This window comes from Hippocampus bargibanti, linkage group LG03 (assembly GCF_051943395.1).
Source record: "Hippocampus bargibanti isolate YZ-2025 linkage group LG03, ASM5194339v1, whole genome shotgun sequence".
Classification (NCBI taxonomy): domain Eukaryota; kingdom Metazoa; phylum Chordata; class Actinopteri; order Syngnathiformes; family Syngnathidae; genus Hippocampus; species Hippocampus bargibanti.
This window is the reverse complement of record NC_142736.1, coordinates 7,475,040-7,496,372: the sequence shown is the minus strand read 5'-3', so window position 1 is coordinate 7,496,372 and position 21,333 is coordinate 7,475,040. Positions and strand designations below refer to the sequence as shown.

At 41.6% G+C, this 21,333-nt stretch overlaps 1 protein-coding gene across 3 annotated transcripts in view; it reads right to left on the bottom strand.

The window, feature by feature from the left end:
• The window catches only part of ano1a (anoctamin 1, calcium activated chloride channel a), a 112,786-nt gene that overhangs the window by 40,071 nt on the left and 51,382 nt on the right, over nucleotides 1-21,333 (bottom strand). For 2 of the 3 annotated variants that reach the window (XM_088991779.1, XM_088991781.1), the window contains 4 exons: nucleotides 12,622-12,782; nucleotides 5,812-5,897; nucleotides 3,691-3,702; nucleotides 2,096-2,167 (listed from right to left, as the gene is read on the bottom strand). In XM_088991779.1, the coding sequence (XP_088847905.1) occupies nucleotides 2,096-2,167; nucleotides 3,691-3,702; nucleotides 5,812-5,897; nucleotides 12,622-12,782 (331 nt within the window). The remainder of the gene's footprint in view (nucleotides 1-2,095; nucleotides 2,168-3,690; nucleotides 3,703-5,811; nucleotides 5,898-12,621; nucleotides 12,783-21,333) is intronic. The other variant, XM_088991780.1, reaches the window with a different exon arrangement.

The following is a 21,333-nucleotide window of genomic DNA, read 5'->3' as shown; positions in this document are numbered from 1 at the left end:
GAATCTCTTCCTTTGGCCACCTTATTATTCCTGCAGGGTATTTGATCACTGGCAGGGCATAGCTGTTTATTGCCCGGGTCTTGTTCTTGCCATTGAGCTGGCTTTCGAGGACTTGCCTCACCCGCTGGAGGTATTTGGTCGTAGCCGCTTTCCTTGTTGCTAGTTCGAGGTTGCCATTGGCCTGTGGTATACCAAGGTACTTGTAGCTGTTTTCAATGTCTGCTATTGTTCCTTCAGGGAGCGAGACCCCTTCAGTGTGGACTACCTTGCCCCTCTTAGTCACCATCCGACTACATTTCTCCAGCCCGAATGACATTCCGATATCACTGCTGTAGATCCTGGTTGTGTGCGATATCCGGGCCTGGTGCCGTCCAGTTTTTCATACCTGAGACTCTTTCTTGTATATCTGCCGCTGTGATGGTAACTGGGTTCTGTTCAGGGAGGTTGCTGTGCTCCTCTGAGAGTCACCAGCCATTGTGCACTACTGTTATGTGCGACCTCCTTCTCCCATATGCCTTTCCAGTATCTTTCAGTTTCCAGCCTTGGAGGGTCTGCTCTGCTGTTAGAACCCTGCCACTGAGCGTACACTTTCGCAGGTTGTGTTGCGAACAGCCTGTTTATTCTTCTGGCCTCATTTCGGTACATTTCGTTACATTTCGTGTACCTCTTTAGGCGACTGGACAAGGCCTGGAGCCTTTGTTTGACAGTTTCGAGTGCTTCAGGTATGGTTATCTGCATCTACCTCTTTGGTATTAGCCTTTTATTCACACCTCTCTGGGTCTCCGTCAATTGACTCATATCTTTCCGATCCGCCTTGATCTTAGCCTCCAACCGTCTTTTCCATGGTGGGTAATGGATCTCGTGGCTCTCATGGTTGCTCTTGTAGCCAAGCATCTCTAGGATCACTGATGCTGAGGCGTATATCAGCTCATTGGTTTCCGTGATCGTTCTGGTCGGGATCGTTCTCAGTGCTGTATTCACAGTTTCCATGAGACTTTCAGGTGGTACTTCACATAGCCGTTGTAATCGGTTTCTTAGTTGCCCAGTTTTCATTCTTGCCATGATCTTATCTCTCAGGTCAGTTGCTCCCAATCTCATCATTCATTGGGGTTTGCCTCCCAATCTCTGGTTGAACCTCTTCCTCTGATGTGGCAGCCTGGGGCCCTTCACCTCGGAATTTCTGTTGTACCTCATCAATCTCAAGTGGTGATAGCAATTGCCGTTTGTGGATATTGGAACACTGAGCTACTAGATGTTTCATGGTCAACCGTGACTGTGGGTTTCGAAGTAACCATTCAGCCCCCATTCTCCGCATGTAACCCCTCTGACTAGGGCTGCTTGAGTAGTAGCATTACAACAGAGCCATGTTATCGCATCTCGTCCATCTCCGCTTTGATCCAATAGCCCATTTTTCATCAAGGTGCTCTGGTTCCCCAGCACCTGACGCAGACCTTGTTTGGCCGGGCGACGTCTGAGCCGGCATGTCATTCCATTTATTGTCTCATTGTATGAGGTAGGCATTAGCGTGAAGGGTCTTGCCCAAGGACCCACACTGGATGATGTTTTGTGCTCATTTTTTCTGCCCCAAGTGGGATTCGAACCCTCGTCTCCCATATGCCAAACTGTTGACTTATTAACTGACCTATCCAGCCGCTATATATATATATATATATATATATATATATATATATATATATATATATATATATATATATATATATATATATATATATATATATATATATATATATATATATATATATATATATATATTATTTTTTAATTATGTCTCTTGGGGTGGAGCATGTTTTTATGTTTTCCCGAAGATTAGAGAACATTTTTGTTCGAGCAATTTGCTATACGAATATATTTTAAACATATTTTTATTTCCTTACACATACTTTTATTTTCTCAAGCCTACGTCGACCCTAACATTTTTGCTTTCTACTCTGGTACTTGCTTGATAGTTATATTAAAACAAGTGAGAACTCTTAAATCACAACATTTGATTTATTAGTACAAATGAAAATATGTTGACATAGGAGCATTTCATCTGTTTTAGAGAGATGGAAATGTGTGTTCCCATTTATTTTACCTTAGAAATAGAATTTTCCTGCTTCAATGCCTTTTGCCTGACACAGACCTCATATTCGGCTCGGTTATGATCCTGAAAAATAAATATATTTTAGTTGTTGGTAAACTCTGAGAAACAGTGAGTAAAACTCCATAATGACTTCATCAACATTGACAAGGAGAAACATGTGGCTCACGACACAATTTTTGAGTTGACACGCACAGTTTCAACTGCAAGTTTATTTTAGTAAACAGTCTTGCATCTGACACATGCACACTGAGAATGCTGTCTCACTCGCACAATTTAACTATGCTCTAGTTTGTGTCCGCTGTTGGAGCAGTTTAGTACTGACATGTGTGAACACCGTTTAGAAATTGACTAAAAAAAGAATATCGACTCGATGAAGAAACACCATATTGTTCTTATACACCTATCTCCCCTACCAGAAAAAAACACATATGTTCAGTTTTAAATATGATGGTCATTCAATAACTCAGGTGCCTTTTTCGGTATAAGAACCTACAATACATATAGAAGTTGCTTAAAAATACTGGTAAATAAAATTAACTTAGTCTTCCTGCCCTTTGACACACTTTTCCCACAAAGTTCCAAATTCCACAGTGTAAAGATCTTTGGACTGATGTCTCAGCCCATCTCTCACATCACTTTTGACTTCATCATCACTTTATAAATTAGTTACAACTACTGTGAACTGCTGAGGCAAGTCAAGCAAGACAAAAAGAACAAATGCAAGTGGTCATGAGTCAGAAGGCGTCATCTTGAATCATGACAATGCAATGACTCACACAACAGCCCAAACAAGTGCAGACCTTTACCAAGCAAGGCAGGGGACTGCTCCCTAATTCCCGTTCCAGAAGTTGCCCCTTCAGACTTTCATCTGCTTGCTCCCTTCAATGTGTTCATGAGAGGCACATTCATGGCAATTTGAAAGTGATGATGAAGTCTAAAGTTTTGTGGGCGACCTACTGACACATTAGTCCAAAGATTTCAACGCTGAGGGAGTATGGAAGACAGTGCACAGATGGTAAACGTGTGTGACAGTGCTGCGAACTTCAATCTAAATTAGAAGTCCTGAAACCGAAAAAAATCCACCTTATTTCTTGAATGGCCCTCGGATCGCAATCAGCTTTTGGTCTGGATGTGAATGGTTGCTGTCTACTTGCAGACACGCAATAAATTAGTCTGGGATGTCTAAAGTCAGTTAAGATCCCCAGACACATACCCAGACTATAATGTAGAAAATTAATTGATTATATTTTCCCAATCCTGAATCTATCAAGATTTTCTGACACAAACAGAACCATTAACATTGCCATACTTTACAGGACTAACAGCAGCTTTTGCTGAAATGTATCTTGAATGAATAGCCCATGCTTACATAACATTCACATGCAGCCATGCACCCCTAGAGCAGTCTGTAGTAACGGATACAATGGATACAATGCAGAAAGAATAAATGCTTTGCTGAAACTACAGGGTTAATAAACTCAAATTTTTGAAAATGTTGCCCCAAGCACTGAATAGAAAGGAAGCAGATAATTTTACTCAAGACTTACTCAAAAGCATTAAGAGATAAAATGTAAAACAAGTCAAACCTTATGTTCCTCCTGTAAAGTACACCATAAACAAAAAAGGGAGAATATGTCAGCCATTGTTCATATGATGTTACAGACGCTCCCTTACTTACGAACATTCGAGTTACGAACAACAGTACAAACAAACATTTTTGTAGGATCATATGTAGTATTATTTCCAGTGTACATGCACATTTCTGTATAGAGCATATATTTTATTCAATGTTTATTTTTCAGGACCTACCAATACATGCAATACATACAATAAATATTCAGAACTAACCAATACATGCTTTAAAGGACAACCGATGTCACATTTTTGTTTCTTAACTGACATCAGAAAAACATATATATATATACATACAGTAAAGTCTCGTTATATCGATATCGGATATATCGATAGTCCCGGTTATATCGATACTATTTCTATGCACGCATGGAGAAAATTACATGCAAACAGGGTCGGATATATCGATAGTCCCGGTTATATCGATATTTTTTCGGACTCCCTTGAATATCGATATAACGAGACTTTACTGTATATATATATATATATATAGTAAAGTCTTGTTATATCGATAGTACCGCTTATTACGATACTATTTTCATTTCCCTTGCACATCTCTAGTCTTTTTATGTATAATTAGTACCGTTTAGTACGATACCCGGTTATTACGATAATCCGGTGCTCCTTTTCATCCCCCGCCGGCCATTTTGCTGTTTATATCGCTACATCGGTCGCGCCATTGGTCGCGCCAATGGTCGCGCCAATGGTCGCGCCAATGGTCGCGCCAATGGTCGACTTGGTCACGTGCCACACCATCGGTCGCGCCATTGGTCGACTTGGTCACATGTCTTGGTTACGTGACACGCCATGGGTCGCGCCATTGGTCGACTTGGTCACGTGACTTGGTTACGTGACGCGCCATCGGTCGCGCCATTGGTCGACTTGGTCACGTGAGTTTGTTACGTGACCAGCACCCATGGGGCAGAGCCATGTTCATTTTCAGACGCTAGCTCGTGTGTAGCAGACGAGATTGAAGTGTTTGTGTTAAAAGGTAAAAATGGGAAGCAGAAGAAGATTGATGACTTTTTTAAATTGTATACATAATACAGTAAGATGTAAGCGTTGCAGTTTCCCTGTTGTGTTATGTACATGCCCACTGTACTGTATATGAATGCAATCGTTTTTTGCAACAATGTTTCTTGTTTTGTCTGCTGAAGCGTGATGATTTTGAAAATTATTAACATTCTATACTGTGTATTAAAGGACAACCGATGTCACTTTTTATTCAAATGCAAAACACCAATAAAAATGACTTCACGCCAAGACGTCTTGCATTGCTTGTGAATCCAAACAATGCCTTCAGATTCGGATAATATGCTTTCTTGTTACACATCCAGTTATGAATATGATTCAAATACACTGTAGTTCTGAAGATGAAAGCATACATGTTTGCAATCATGAAAGAATTATATGTGCCATTTTGAGGCAAAATTGGAATATCTCTCACCCCCCCCCCAAAAAAAAAAGGCACAAAATGGGAGCTCATGGCCAGCTCCGTTTCTTATATGGCGCTTGGCTACCCTCTTTTGGCGGCTTTTGTTAATGCAGTTCAGCGCAGGATCGGATATATAGTCCGGTTATATCGACATTTTTTCCAACTCCCGAGACTTTACTGTGTGTATATATATATATATATATATATATATATATATATATATATATATAAGAAGAAACCTTCTCATCGATGTAAAGTGTACTGTCATCTTAGACAGAGACACATACACACACACACACACACACAAACACACACACACATACACTCACACGCAAACACATGCACACACACACACACACACACACACACACACACACACAAGGAATAAACATCTAGTCAAAAACTAATGAAATATTCATATTCTAGTCGATTTAAAACTTTCCTAGAAAATATTGTTCGCTACTTTTTTTTACTTTTTTTGCAGGGGGTTGAGGGGCAGAACAGATAATATTTTCTGGAATTGTATTTTGTTGAGTGACTTTCAGTGATATGTGATTTGTGAAAAAAGGAATAGAAATGCAAACAGAGATTGGTAAAACCCTGGACAGCATCTCTAAATATGGAATGTGCTTCAACTCACCTGTTCTTCCTCTCCAAAGCCAGTCAAGTCCCAGACATAGTTAAGTCGCATCTGCCGTCTCTTCCAATGCTCCATAAAGAGAACAGCTAGTGGACGAAAACAGATGGGTCAATGTAAAGCTCATCTTGAAGTACTGAATGTGTTCAGGGATGCATCTGGGGGTCAAATAAAAAAAGGGGGTCAATTGGCCCCCTTGTGTCTGCAAAGGGGGCCAAATTCTAAAATGGATGGGGCCCGATTTAACTGGATTGCAAAAGTATACAAAACTGATTGACGTAAAACAAAATACTTTCATTGAAGCATGATATTTTAAAATTGCAAATGAAAAACCATTATTTGAGTAAAATCTATTTTTCTAATATTACAACAGTCAAAAAAGTCAAAGTCAAAGAAATTATTCATACATAAAATGAATATTAATTTATAAAAAGAACAATTTTCAATTTTCTTTAGTTACAGCACAATCAATCCTGTGCTATTTTAATATTGTACAGTATTACACGAAATACAAAGAGAACAGACTTAGCACAATAATAATAATAATAATAATAATAATAATAATAATAATAATAATAATAATAATAATAAATTACATTTTAAGTGCCTTTCAAAGCTCTGAAGAACACTTTACAGTCACAGACAAGCATAGGTACTATAATAAATAAAATACAATCACAAATAGAATGCAATAAAGCCAAAGTCAAAGTCAGCTTTATTGTCAAATATGCTAATATGCATGACATACAGCACAGATGAAATGACTGTCCTCTCGGACCCAGCATGCAAGGCACTTATAATTACTTTAACAAACATAATAAACATGAAAACGGCAATTTGCCAGGAGAGGGGAGCCGCTGCGTGTTCACGCGCCACCATGTTGGGAAAAACAAAAAAAAAAAAAAAATAAAAAATAATATGACAACACAAAGACACAGTCATTCATTCTTCAGGACTTGCTGTACCCTCTTCATGATGACATGAAGCAGTTCTAGATGAAAGAGGAGAGGATCTAAGCATCCATTTCAGTTGTGGATCAGGGACGTCATGGTGGAATTTGCACATGTACTACAAGCTAAATGTTGAAAGCAAACACGAAGCTGTAGCATCCATTGACGAAAAGACATTGTCTCACATCTCCTGTCCCACATAAATCCGCTTCAATTCCAAGCCGCGACAGTTCCCCAAACGCATCGGCGCTCTGCGCTGACGCTCCTTTCTTCTTATCGCGGGCTCCTCAAGCCATGCATCCATCCAAACGCAGACTGACCATCAGCACCAACCTTTCCGCTGAACAAAGCGGGGCTGTGAAGATGCTGCCCATTACAGGCGCAAAAAAAAACACAATGGCCCCAGAGCTGTCCAGCGATGACAGTCAAATGGCTCCGACATTCCTGCCATTCAAAAACAGTACTGGCATATACATGCTGCCGAAAAGGCGCAACCGCTCAGCACAGTCTTCTCCTTGATGATTGTCGTGGCCAAAAATGCTGAAAAACTATCCATATCCGTTCCACATGACGCACAACAACATAAAGTGACAAAAGAAAACACAATAACGAGACAAAAACAGCAAAAAAGCAGGGCTCATGAGAGCACTTGCTGACGGCTGCCTACTCAGGCGCCATCTTGGGGAAAAAATACAAATAAATAAATATAAATAAATAAATATAAATAAAAATAAATAAATATATAAATATAATATATAAATATAAATAAATAAAATAAATATAAATAAATAAAATATAAATATAATTATAAATAGAAACAAGAGAAAGAGAGCTAAACAGAAAATGCAATTTTAAATAGGTGGGTTTTCAGATGGGACTTGAAATTTGGGAATAGAAATTTAAAGAAGGTCAGATAGGTATGGGGGGCAAGGTTATGGATAGTTTTAATTTATAAAGAAGAATTTTAAAGTTGATTCTATATTTGACCGGGAGCCAGTGGAGCTCTTGGAGGACGGGGGTGATGCGGTGAAAGGATGAGGATCTAGTGATAATCCGGGTTGAAGAATTCTGGATGAGTTGAAGTTTGTGGAGAAGTTTCTGAGGGACACCAAAGAGAAGTGAATTGCAATAGACGATCCGGGAGGTGACAAGACTATGAACGAGGATAGCAGTGGTGTAAGGAGTGAGAGACAGGCGAAGACGATTGATATTGCGTAGGTAGAAGTACGCAGACCGGATTAAGTTATTTATATGGCAGTGGAAAGACAGTGTGCTGTCAAGAATGACACAGAGGGATTTTACCTGATGGCAGGGAGAAACGGTCGAATTGTCAATAGTGAGAGTGAAACTGTTAGCTTTGCTCAAGGTGGATTTGGCACCAATTTCAGTTTTTTCGCTGTTAAATTTGAGGAAATTATGGATAAACCAGGATTTAATTTCAGATAGGCAGAGTGAAAGGGAAGAAGGTGGAAGAGAGGTGTCAGGTTTGCTGGAGAGATGGAGCTTGGTGTCAATGAAATTGTATACCAAATTTGCGAAGAATATTGCCAAAGGGAAGAAGTCTGGAAGTTTCAACAATATTTCTTACTAGTGTCTCTTTAAACAAATTTCTTTGCTTTGAAAATTTCCAATGTGGTGCAACAGCTCTGAAATAATTCCCATTACCCTAAATTCGAATCATTAAGAGCAGTTTTCTGCAACGAATTTTCACGACTCCCCACAGACTTAATTCGATTGTTTCAGAAAAAACCAAAATATGTTTGTTTGCTGCCTGTTTTCAAAGTCTTTTAGAGTTTTACTCCTGTTCTCACGCTCCATATTGCAACCATCCGCCATGATCGATGTAAATGATGCAATACACCACGGATAAATGAATATTCGATTAGCTATTTCTGCATTTTCCGATGAATCATGGAAAAGCCCGGACACCCTACGGAGAAAACTCATTTTGTCCGCTTGTTCTTTGTCTAACTGGAAAATTGAGCGCTTTAGCCTTTGGATCAGCTCCTTCTTCACCACGACAGATCAGTACAATGTCCGCATCACAGCAGACGCCACACCAATCCGCTTGTCGATCTCTCGCTCCCTCCTATCCTCATTCATGAACAAGACTTCAATATTGAAAACCGTTTTGGAAATGTATGTACTGATGTTTAAATGTGCAACAGGAGAAAATGATAGTGTTTTTATGCACATTCGTAAACATATGTTATTTCATGCTTAGTTAGTACATTTTATGTTATTTCATAATTAGTTTAACCAATATGGATGTATGTACCTTATTAGTTCACTAGTTGCATATGCAGAGTGTAACAAGTATCAACTTTCAGTCTAATGTTCTCCCAACACTTGTCCGTAGCTGATTGGACAACAGATCGCTGCTGTGTGAGTTTTAAACTAGTTGGAGAAGGCGGGCTTTGTGTTCTTGGCTTCCCGCTTCCGACGAGAGATGTTCTCCTTTTGTTTTACAAGAATAAAGTAGTTTTTTCTGTTCACCATCTATCGTCCCCGCTGGTATTTCATCATAAAACTCCGTTGAACTCCGAACCAGAAGAGAAACAGGAATTAGAATCCAACAAATATACTCCTCCATTTGGGGCATGATCTCCTCCCCGAGTTTGTTGACCAATTTATCTCCTCTTTCACAACATCCATCAACCTACTCTTTGGTCTTCCTCTCGGCCTCCTGCCTAGACGTTCAAGACGTAGCATCCTTCTCCTAATATACATACTTCTTTAGCCTTTCATCTGTACATCTTTAAAGGTGTCGGATGTTTTGCTCCTCATCCGAAGAGCTTCGTCTGCGAACTGAAGTTGTGCTTGTAACTTAAACCCTATATATATATATATATATATATCATCGCATTTTCCGTACCGCTTATTCCTCATTAGGGTCGCAGGGGTTGCTGGAGCCTATCTCAGCTGTCTTCGGGCACGACACAGGGGACACCCTGAATTGGTTGCCAGCCAATCGCAGGGCACACAAAGACATACAACAGTCACTCTCACACTCACACCGAGGGACAAAAATTTTGGAATGGTCAATCTGCCTGCCATGCATGTTTTTTGGAGTGTGGGAGGAAACCGGAGGACCCAGAGAAAAACCCACCCTGTTCGAAAAGCGATTTTTTCGAACACCGAAACCACCTCTTTGCTCCTGTCACTTGCGAGTTGACAGGGGGGGGGGCTCTCCCGGCCGTTCTCCACCCGCTGTTATTCTCTAATCACGGACACGGGGCATTTATACGGTTCGCGATCACCTCGCCACTGCCGGATGATTGACTCACCTCGCCACCGTACCTGGACTCTTCCTTCAATGCGCGAGTTTATCTGATCTGAGGTATTTTCCCTGCGTCCCGTAAATTTATGTCATCTTCCGGGATTGCGTAATTTTGCACCCTCGTGTGCCATTTGCTTTTTGGCGTAGTAAGCGGGTCGGATCACCCCCTGCCTTCTTACTCGCTGTGTTTTCTTTTATTTGTGAATAAACATCCTGCTTGGGTAGTACGTGTCTTCTTTGGGATCCCAAACATTCCACTACGTTCCGACGAGTCAGCTGCCGTCACTCTCGCTCGGAACGTGACAGCTACGGATGACTCGGCTGCAGGCTGTTCTTTTCTCTTCAAATATCTATCCAATGACACTTGCTCTCACTCCCACGGCCACATTACTAGATTTCACAACCTCCTTATTCTTTAATATCGTGCTGATCGTATTCCTTATATATCCTTATATATCCTTACTTTCTTTGGAGGCAAGATTATAAATATATATATATATATCAGCTCCCCACCCTCGCGTACGCATATATATATGTTATATATTTATATATATATATATATATATATATATATATATATATATATGTGTGTGTGTGTGGGCGGCCCGGTAGTCCAGTGGTTAGCACACAGTGCAGAGGTCGACGGTTCACGTCTCGGTCCGGCCTCCCTGTGTGGAGCTTGCATGTTCTCCCCGGGCCCGCGTGGGGCTTCTCCAGGTCCTCCGGTTTCCTCCCACACTCCAATGCATGGCGGGCGGATTGACCACTCCAAATTGTACCTACGTGTGAGTGTGAGAGTGACTGTTGTACGTCCTTGTGTGCCCTGCGATTGGCTGGCAGCCAATTCAGGGTGTACCCCACCTCGTGCCAGAAGACAGCTGAGATAGGCTCCAGCACACCCCGCGACCCTAATGAGGAATAAGCAGTACGGAAAATGGATGGATGGATGGATGGATGGATCTATGTTATATGTTCTGGGAAGTGCTTTGTTACAGCTGCTGCTCTTATCAGAATCAGAATCATATTTATGTATGTATAACACACAACGAATTTGTCTCTGGTAGAACATGTTGCACTCATATAATTATAAACAGAAACATGACAAGTATTCCGTACTTTGCATTCCTTAATGGATATGATACCTCTCAGGAACGTCTGTGAGACAATGTGCAAAGTATCAAGCCGAGCGAAAGTGATCAGTGGTAGAATAAAATACAATAATCATTGTACAGTTGGTGCAGAAAAATCATGAAACCAAGTGCTCTGTCGCTGTATTTGTAGTGCAAGTGTGCAATTTTGCAGATGTCCTTGAGCGCCTCAAAGTGTCTGGTACTGGAGATTATATAGATCAGTGACAGTGGTTCAAGTGATTACAGAGCTAGAGCTACAATGACGAAAACGGGATGCCATTCTTCAGGGTTGTGCAAAATTTCAAAGAGCCACTACACAGTTTGATTTGGGCTACTGTTGAGAGAGTTAATGGATAGAGGGGAGAAGCTAGTTAAGCGTCTGCTGGTTTTGGTGCGGTAGCGCCTGCCTGAGGGGAGTCGCTGGAAAAGATTGTGGGCAGGGTGCGGAGGGTCTAGGAGGGTTTTATGTGCCCTTGTATTGGTTCTTGCAGTGTGCTATATGAGTTCATTTTTGTGTACCCACATATTAGCATTTGTCCAAAGCCACAACGTGCAACTGGGCTTATCTGTGATATCTTTGCACTTGTGCCTGACAATCCAGCAAACCAAAGAAGCTGAATTGCAGGCAAAACAGCACAAATCCCCTGCAACCAACTCCCATATGATGGATGGTCGCTGTCCAGGGTCTTCTTATGTTTCGATAAGGAAATTAAAACTAGAGAACACCCCCCCCCCCCCACCCAAAAAAAAACAAAAAACACACAACTACATTTTATGTTTCTAAAATGTAAAAGAAAGTAGAATTATAGAACAATTGTCCTTCAGACCAGACATCCACATGCCCACTTTTGTTTCACACATAACAAGGTGATTGTGCTTGCTCGCGAAACTGTTCATTGGTTTTATTAGCTATCTTGCTGGCTCGCTGGCTATCTAGCTGGCTCTCTATCAGCTATATGGCTATCTAGCTGGCTGACTTTCTAGCTAGCTATCTGTTAGCTATCTCGGTGGCTGGCTGGTTATCTAGCTAACTATCTATTAATTATCTATTAGCTAGCTAGCTCGCTTTCTATCTATTTGGGTTACTTCCGAATTGAGTGAACGCTGGCACATGTGGCTGCTGCTGCTTACCCACAGAAAAACCTATACTGTGACTGTAAAGTGACCTTGAGAGTTATGAAAGACCCTTATAACTAAAATGTATTATTATTATTATTATTATTATTATTATTATTATTATTATTATTATGATTATATCTCGAGAGTGGGTAGGGCAGTGCCAATGACTTTTTTTTCCGGCGTTCTAATTGTCCGTTGAAGTCGAAAAATGCGTAAAAATGAGTATTACAATCTGCTAATGTTGTCCAGTATCTGTATGAATGTAAATAAAATATTGCAATTTTTCTTGTGAATATTGAAGAACGATTCATGACAAAAACATGCAATATATTACCCCAGAGGGCCATGAAGATGGCGAAAAAGACAGTTGCTGGGTTGTCGAAGAGATGGCTGGCTCGAGCAGTACCACATGCCGTCACAAGTTTCCAGTAGCTACAAGCACGATCACAGAGTGGGCACATTGTGATGTTGTTCCGAGGATCACAAATCTCCATACTATGGGGGAACAATAGAGAACATAATCATAACAAACCAAAATAATTATGTTACACAAAAATAAAACAGCCAGTTTGTTCGTACATTGTGTTCCAAATGATGAGTCATGTGGGACTTTGACAAACATTTTTTTTACAATAGAAGCTCTAACAAAGGCCACCAGAATGTCTTGAAGCTGCAATTGGCTTTGGTGTCCAAAGAACCATTTGATGCACGATCCACAAAAGTCAAGCTGTCTTATCTTATATTTATATTTTCGGAGCCCCATACCAGTCTTTCTGTATTTCTGAGCTCATTAATCACCTCCGACTATTGTTTTTCAGACAAATGAATGTTAGTTGACTTATTTTATCTTATCCACATAACATGGCCCATTTTTTACCACGCTGGTGCTACTGCGGTTTCAGGGTCAGTGCTCAGGTTAGCACCACTTCTTTCTTTTTCCATCATTGAAATTGGATGAGCTGTTGATTTTGTGCTTGAAATTGGTCCTGAGGCTGGCCCCATTTTTTTGTTGGAACAGATTCTGGCACCAACTATGTCAAATGGTGGTAGGCAAGGGGCCAGTGTTATCATGACATATGTCGAGGAATGACAACCCAGAGACACGGATGTTTTGTACACTGTGAGACTAATAAAGGCAAATCCAATCCAATCCAATCCAAATCCAATCCAATCCAAACTGAAGATCAGGAAGCTTGGCCACGATTGTGTGCCACCAAAAAGTGATCCCAGATGTGCCCAGGTAGCATGCAAACTCCAAGACGCAGCACTCCAAGATCATCTAGAGTTTCTGCCACCAGGCAGTCAAGAGACTCAACTCCCTCCCAGCCCTGCCCCCCCTGCCCCTTCCCACTACCACACTCACCGAACACTGAGGACACGCTACACGCTGTACTATCATCCTGAACTCTATTTTTTTCTGCAAGACCTCACTTCAAACTTTTTTTTTGTTTTTGCATTTCTACACTACGTCACTTTACATACGACAATACCCCACTTTACATACAACACTACCTCACTTTACATACGACACTACCTCACTTACATTCACAAATTACATGTATTGTCTGTTGTCAATTGTCTTTTTTTAGCCACATTATAAGTGCCTTGCAGGCTGGGTCCGAGAAGACAGTAATTTCAGCTGTGCTGTATGTCAGGAATATTAGCATATTTGAAAATAAAGCTGACTTTGACTTAGGAGTCTCGGACTGTGATAGATACATACGAGATGCTATGATAATAGATCAGAGGTGGGCAAACTTTTTGACTCGCGGGCCACAATGGGTTCTAAAATTTGACAGAGGCCAGGAGCATTTGGAGGGAGTGTTTGGGTATACTAAAGCATTAAAGGACAACCGACGTCTCCGGACAAGTTGTGTCCATAATTTGTCAAATCGCTTCAAATGACTTCTACTGAGTGTGTTTGACAAAGATTCCACCGCATATAGCTATATTTTACGTTTTAAGACTGAATATTCCGGAAGTCTTGTTTTTGAGTTGGTGACGAGTCGTCACGTCACGTCACTGAAGGAACGCCCCTGACCGAGAAAGGACACACTGTAGCAGTCCTTTGATTACGTCAATGTATTTTGCGGTACTTTGTTTGGTCTGAAAACTTCGTGTTGATCCGTGTTGATGGCGAAATTAGAAGAAAAACAAATAAATAACGCGATGGTGAATCCATGTGTGTTGTGACAAAAATGTTGAGCCATTTCCACACGGAGCTTTGTTGCCATCTTCTGCCTTTTTGGGTGCGACATTCCCCACTCCGATGCCTCAAAATGACACGGAATAAATTCTTTAATCGATTGCAAACATGTATGCGTCCTCTTCAGAACTATTTGAATCATATTCATAAGCGGATGAGTAACAAGAAAGCATCTTCTCCGAATCTGAAGCCATTGTTTTGATTCTCGAGCAAGGCAAAACGTCTTGGCGTGACACCACGAACAAGGGGGCGGGACCTTCTGAAACTGGTCACTTCCGGTTTCGATTTTTTGCAGTTTCGGCACACTTTAAGTCATTTTTATTGGTGTTTTTCATTTGACTAAAAATATCATACTGCATGTTTTGGGTATTTTAGATGCTAAAAAACATTTTTCTGATGTCAGTTAGAAAATAAAAAAGGGATGTCGGTTGTCCTTTAAATGTAGTGTGTGTAAACCTCATAGCACTGTAAGAACACTGCAACCCAATATGGATTGGATTGGATTTGCATTAGTCTCGCAATGGAGAAATTTACATTTCACAGCAGCAAAGGGATGAAAGGTTTTTTGATTGATTTATTAACAGTCTTTCAAATTTGAAAAATAGCCCTTATCAGTTCATAAGTTTGTCTCAAGGAATTTGCAAGATATGGTATTTACATACTATTTTGCAGATACTTGGGGGAGGATATGGAAATAGATTAAAATAACATACGCACTGTGATTTATCAAGATTGCGTCTGTTTTTAATAAGTTTCAATCGAAAGTGGAAAGTTAAAGAAATCAACATTTATTGAAAAATGGAATCACTTTCAACATTCAATACATATTATTACAAAACGAAATACTCAAGCTCAATAATATCTACTTGTGTTAAACTCCGCAAAATCATGGATGGATTGTCCAGACCGCGCACTACAAACTCGCTACGGACGCCCTCGCCTTCACGCGCACACAGTACACGTGTATCGTTGCCAAGCACACAGACATAGGCTACCTACAGTTGAAATTTGCATACTCTGCACAGCACCCAATCAGAAGCCTGCTTCGGACTTTCCCAAGAACGCTTGGGAAAGTCCGAAGCAAGGTCGTGCATTTGCATATCATTTTCCAAATTAGATGAACATAACCTCAGCCCCAGAAGAAAGATTCAAAAGAAGCGAACAACATTTGTGTCGCTACAAAAGGTAAACTTACATTATACCGTGACTGTAAAGTGTACTTGAGAGTTATGAAAGGCGCTCCTTAATATATATATATATATATATATATATATATATATATATATATATATATATATATATATATATATATATATATATATATGGCTGGCATAGTCTACCGAAACATCTGTGCGGAGTATGGACTGGAAACCCCAAGGTGAAAATGGGAAACACCTCCCAAGGTGGTGGAGAATGACCGAGCAAAGATCCTGTGGGACTTCCAGATACAGACCGACAAGATGGTAATGGTCAACCAACCAGATATCGTGGTCATAGATAAAGGGGAAAGGAAAGCCGTTGTCGTGGATGTAGCGGTCCCGAGTGATGGAAACATCAGAAAGAAGGAACATGAGAAAATCGAGAAATACCAAGGGCTCAGAGAGGAGCTGGAGATAGCCTGGAAGGTAAAGGTGACAGTCGTGCCTGTGGTGGTCGGAGCACTCGGGGCAGTGACCCCCAAACTCGACAAGTGGTTGCAACAGATCCCGGGAACAACATTGGATATCTCGGTCCAGAAAAGCGCAGTGCTGGGAACAGCACGGATACTGCGCAGAACCCTCAAGCTTCCTGGCCTCTGGTAGAGGACCCGAGCTGAAATGGGGGACAGACACCACCCATGGTGGGTGAGACGAGGCTTTTTATTTTTATTTTTTTTATATATATACTTTGCGACATTTTTTTTTTTTTGCGATTTCTTGTCTTTCTTTATGGCCGGGCAGGCACATTTTCAGCTTGTTGTCCGCTAACTTGTTCAGACTTTAAGACACTGTTTTTACTATAATTTGGATAAATTCGGCGGGCCAAATTAAAAAACCGAATGGGCTGTACGTGGCCCGCGGGCCGTAGTTTGGCCATGTCTGTAATGTCACGTCACTTGAGGCTTGAGGGCAGGGCTCGAGTGACGAAAGGAAAGCGGGGAGGTTGGATCCAAAATGTACGGCGAGACAGATACTCGTGAACAAAAGTCTTTACTGAGACACGCATAAAACAATGACAGCAGGATGAGGTACGTGAGAGAGATCGTTGACGGCAGACCTGACAAAACGGAAGTGGCAAGGGTGGCTTTCAGAATACTCCGACGGAGACGGTGTAGTGCGATCGGCAAATATAGTCAGAAGGCACAATCAAGGGAATGACAAACAGCTGTGGGAACCCAGGTGCGTGATGATGGGAGGGGCCGTCTCCAGGGAGCAGCGGAGGAGGTGACAGGAGGGGCGGGGCGCGCCCAGGACGGCGACGAGATGTGACAGTCATAGATGCTATGTTAAGTTGCCAACCACATGCTTACAGCTCATTGTTATTGTTCGGTTCAAATTCTTGTTTCTCTTCTGGTTCGGTGTTCAACGAAGTTCAGTGATAAAAATATCAGTGACGATGATAGATGGTGAACAAAAAACTACTTTATTCTAGTGAGACAGAAAAAGCACTTCTATCGTCTAGGCAGGAGCGATGTCAGGAGCACACGAACAAAGATAGGAACAAAGGGGAAGAGCTCCCGCTCTGACTAGTTTTTGAACGTCCACAGCAGCGATCTGTTGTCCAATCAGCTACGGACAACTCAGTGTTGGCTGGACCTAGACTGAAACTTGATACGCGTTACATCCTGCTCTCGTACGGTTCGACTGATACTTTATTCCATGTTGTATAAATTGAACATGCAATAACATAATATTTACTAAACTAACATGGGATAACATAATACGTTTACTAATGTGCATAAACACTCTATCAGTTATTATTACATTTTTGAATTATGAATAATTGTGCAGGCTGTTGGGGCAATTCGCTATACAAACATCTTTAAACATTATTTGCATCATTTTGTTTTTCTTGGACTTCCTGGCATATATTACCCGCCTTTACATGGCGTCACATCCTATACGTCACATCTGATATGTCACATGATGTGACATATCAGATGTGACGTCACATCCTATACGTCACAGTCGTCACATCCTGTCCGTCTTTTATAAAGGCTCTCCCAACACGTCTCTTTCTCTCTCTGTCCCTCCTCAACCGACCTCACAATGTCCCTGCTGTCTACAAGATTAAAATAACTAATTCTGTTCAACACCTGGGTTCCTGCTGATTTTACCATCCCACTTCTAACACCCTGAAGAGTCATGAACCAGGGAGAACGATCACTTTTCACCCATTATTATTGTTGCAGAAACCCGGGAAATAATGATGGGGTAAAAGTGATTGGGTTGGGTGTGGGCCTTCTTTTGTGGACTTTGGTCTCCCCGTACCTGCCTGGTTACTCTGGCTTCAAATGTCAAATGTTTTGGATGATGTTGCTCCTGTTAAATCTAATAAGACTGCACTACCTAGAACACCTGTGAGGTAAACTACGGGCGTAAAAACTATGAAAACAAAGTGCGGGAAAGCCGAGCGTCAGTGGAGAAGAAATAAAGGGCATTTGCGTATGATGGAAATGTGGTCCAGATTGCATGACTGTCTATGTTCTATGTCATGTTTTGTGTTTAATATTTTACTTTATGTTAACTGTTTTATTCAGCGTTTTGTTACAGCTTCAGCTGTAGTTAATGTGCTAAATAAATTACTGTGTATTGTATTGATACAGATAATGTCACTCTAATGATAACAATGACTCAAAACAACACATTTCTCAAATAATTAGTCAGAACCTCAACAATACATTCATTCTGTTTGTTGTATGACAAACTCACTTCTGTAAAGCTCCCGATCAAAAAGCGCCATAACTCATATTTCAGTGTAGAGGTACAATTCATCATCAAATGGTGGAAGTTGAAAAAGGAAGAGTGTTGCATGACATTTAGGAAGGAGGTAAGACAAGCACTGGGTGGGCAAGAGGTCCTTCCAGATGACTGGCAAACTACAGCGAACATAATCAGAGACACAGGTCGGAAAGTACTTGGTGTATCGAGTGGAAGAAAGGTAGATAAGGAGACTTGGTGGTGGAATGGGGAGATGCAGGAGTGTATACAGAGAAAGAGGTGAGCAAAGAAGAAGTGGGACACTGAGAGAACGGACGAGAGTAGACAGCAGTACAAGGAGATGCAGCGCACGGTTAAAGTAAAGGTGGCAAAGGCCAAACAAGAGGCCTATGATGATTTATATGCTCGGCTGGACAGCAAGGAAGGTGAGACTGATCTTTAGAGACTGGCGAGACAGAGAGACAAAGATGGTAAGGACCTGCAGCAGGCTCGGGTGATTAAGGATAGAGATGGCAATGTATTAACAGGTGCCAGTAGTGTGATGGCCAGATGGAAAGAGTACTTAGAGCAGTAGAGAATTGATGAATGAGGAAAATGAGAAGGAACAAAGAGTAGAAGATGTGACTGTTGTGGACCAAGACGTAGCAAGCATTAGCAAGGATGAAGTGAGGAGGGCGCTGAAGAGGATGAAGGGGGGAAAGGCACTCGGGTCTGATGATTTACCAATCGAGGTATGGAAGTGTCTTGGAGAGGTGGCGGTGGTGTTCCTGACTGCGTTATTCAACAAGATCTTAGATGGTGAACAGATGCCTGAAGAATGGAGATTAAGTGTACTCATGCCCATTTTTAAGAACAAAGGAGATGTGCAGAGTTGTACTAATTACAGAGGAATAAAGTTGATGAGCCATACAATGAAACTCTGGGAAAGAGTAGTTGAAGCAAGACTAAGAGCAGAAGTGAACATTTGTGAGCAGCAGTATGGCTTCATGCCAAAAAAGAGTACGACAGATGCAGTGTTTGCTTTAAGAATGCTGATAGAGAAGTACAGAGAAGGTCAGAAGGAATTGCATTGTGTCTTTGTAGATCTGGAGAAAGCGTATGACAGGGTGCCCAGAGAAGAGCTGTGGCATTGCATGAGGAAGTCTGGAGTGACGGAAAAGTATGTCAGAGCGGTGCAAGACATGTATCGTGACTGTAAGGCAGTTGTGAGGTGTGCTGTCGGTGTGACGGAGGAATTCAAGGTGGAGGTGGGACTCCACCAGGGGTCAGCTCTGAGCCCCTTCTTGTTTGCTATGGTGATGGACAGGCTGACAGATGATGTTAGACAAGAATCTCCTTGGACCATGATGTTTGCAGATGACATTGTGATCTGTAGCGAGAACGGGGAACAGGTGGCGGAGAAACTACAGATGTGGAGATATGCCTTGGAAAGGAGAGAAATGAAGATCAGTCGCAGCAAGACAGAATATGTGTGTGAATGAGAGGGATCCAAGTGCAAGAGTGATGCTACGGGGGGAAGAGATAAAGAAGGTGGAGGATTTTAAGTACTTGGGGTCAACTGTCCAGAGCAATGGAGAGTGTGGAAAAGAGGTTAAGAAGCGTGTCCAGCCAGGCTGGAGCGGCTGGAGAAAAATGTCAGGTGTGATGTGCGATAGAAGGGTTTCAGCTAGGATGAAAGGAAAAGTGTATAAAACAGTGCTGAGACCAGCCATGATGTTTGGACTGGAGACAATGCCACTGAAGAAAAGACAGGAAGCAGAGCTGGAGGTAGCAGAACTGAAGATGTTGAGGTTTTCTTTGGGAGTGACCAGGTTGGACAGGATCAGGAATGAGTATATTAGAGGCACAACTCATATTAGAGGCTTTGGAGAGAAAGTCAGAGAGGCCAGACTGAGATGGTTTGGACATGTCCAGAGGAGAGAGAGTGACTATATCGGGAGAAGGATGCTGAGCCTTGAACTGCCAGGCAGGAGACCGAGAGGAAGACTGAAGAGGAGGTTTATGGATGTGGTCAAAGAGGACATGAAGGTAGCTGGTGTGAGAGAAGAGGATGCACAAAACCGAGATAGATGGAGGACATTGATTCGCTGTGGCGACCCCCGAGGGGAAAAGCCGAAAGGAAAAGAAGAGGTTTGTCTGTTGAAACCATCAACCAACTGTCTTGACTCAGTACCAGCTAAACTTTTCAAAAAGATTGTGAAATCTGTTCGGATTTACAGCAAATAATGAGTAGCCAACTTTAATCAGGCCTGCTTCCCAAGGCCCTGAAAGAAACTGGCATCATGACACTTCTTAAAAAAGAGAATTGTGGATGTCTCCTTTGAAGCAAATTGCAAAACCACCTCACACCTTCCCTTTGGAAGAGTGTTGAGAAACTGCCTTTAAATGAACTCATCAAATTCTGGCACTGAAATAGCATTTTGGATAAATTTCAATCAGGTTTTGAACTTTTTACAGTACAGTACAGTACAGTATTAAGTAATACAAGATTGAATACTGACATAAGGAGTATGCCGATGCTGGTCACACTGCAGTGTTTGAAACAGTTGATCAGAATGTAATGCTGAACAGTAATCTCGTGATAATCCAACACCCCACAGGTGATCTCACGGTCGATTTTGACTAGTAAAAGTGCATGTGCTCAAATATTATCCACTGCATCGGTGCTATTTGAAGGCCATGATGCCATACATCGGCTTCTTACGATGTGTTGGTATTGATGAAAGCAGTGCATATCCCAGGGTACGTGTTTCCGTTCATTTATGAGTTTGTTTTTTCTCCTATTGGTACCACCTCACAATGTCACTACTACACAGCACGTTCAGTGTCCAATCAAATCGATCTCGCTTGTAACCAGATAAGCATGGACTAAAGCAGGTGTCGGAAACCAATAGCTCGCGAGCCATGTATGGCTCTTTTG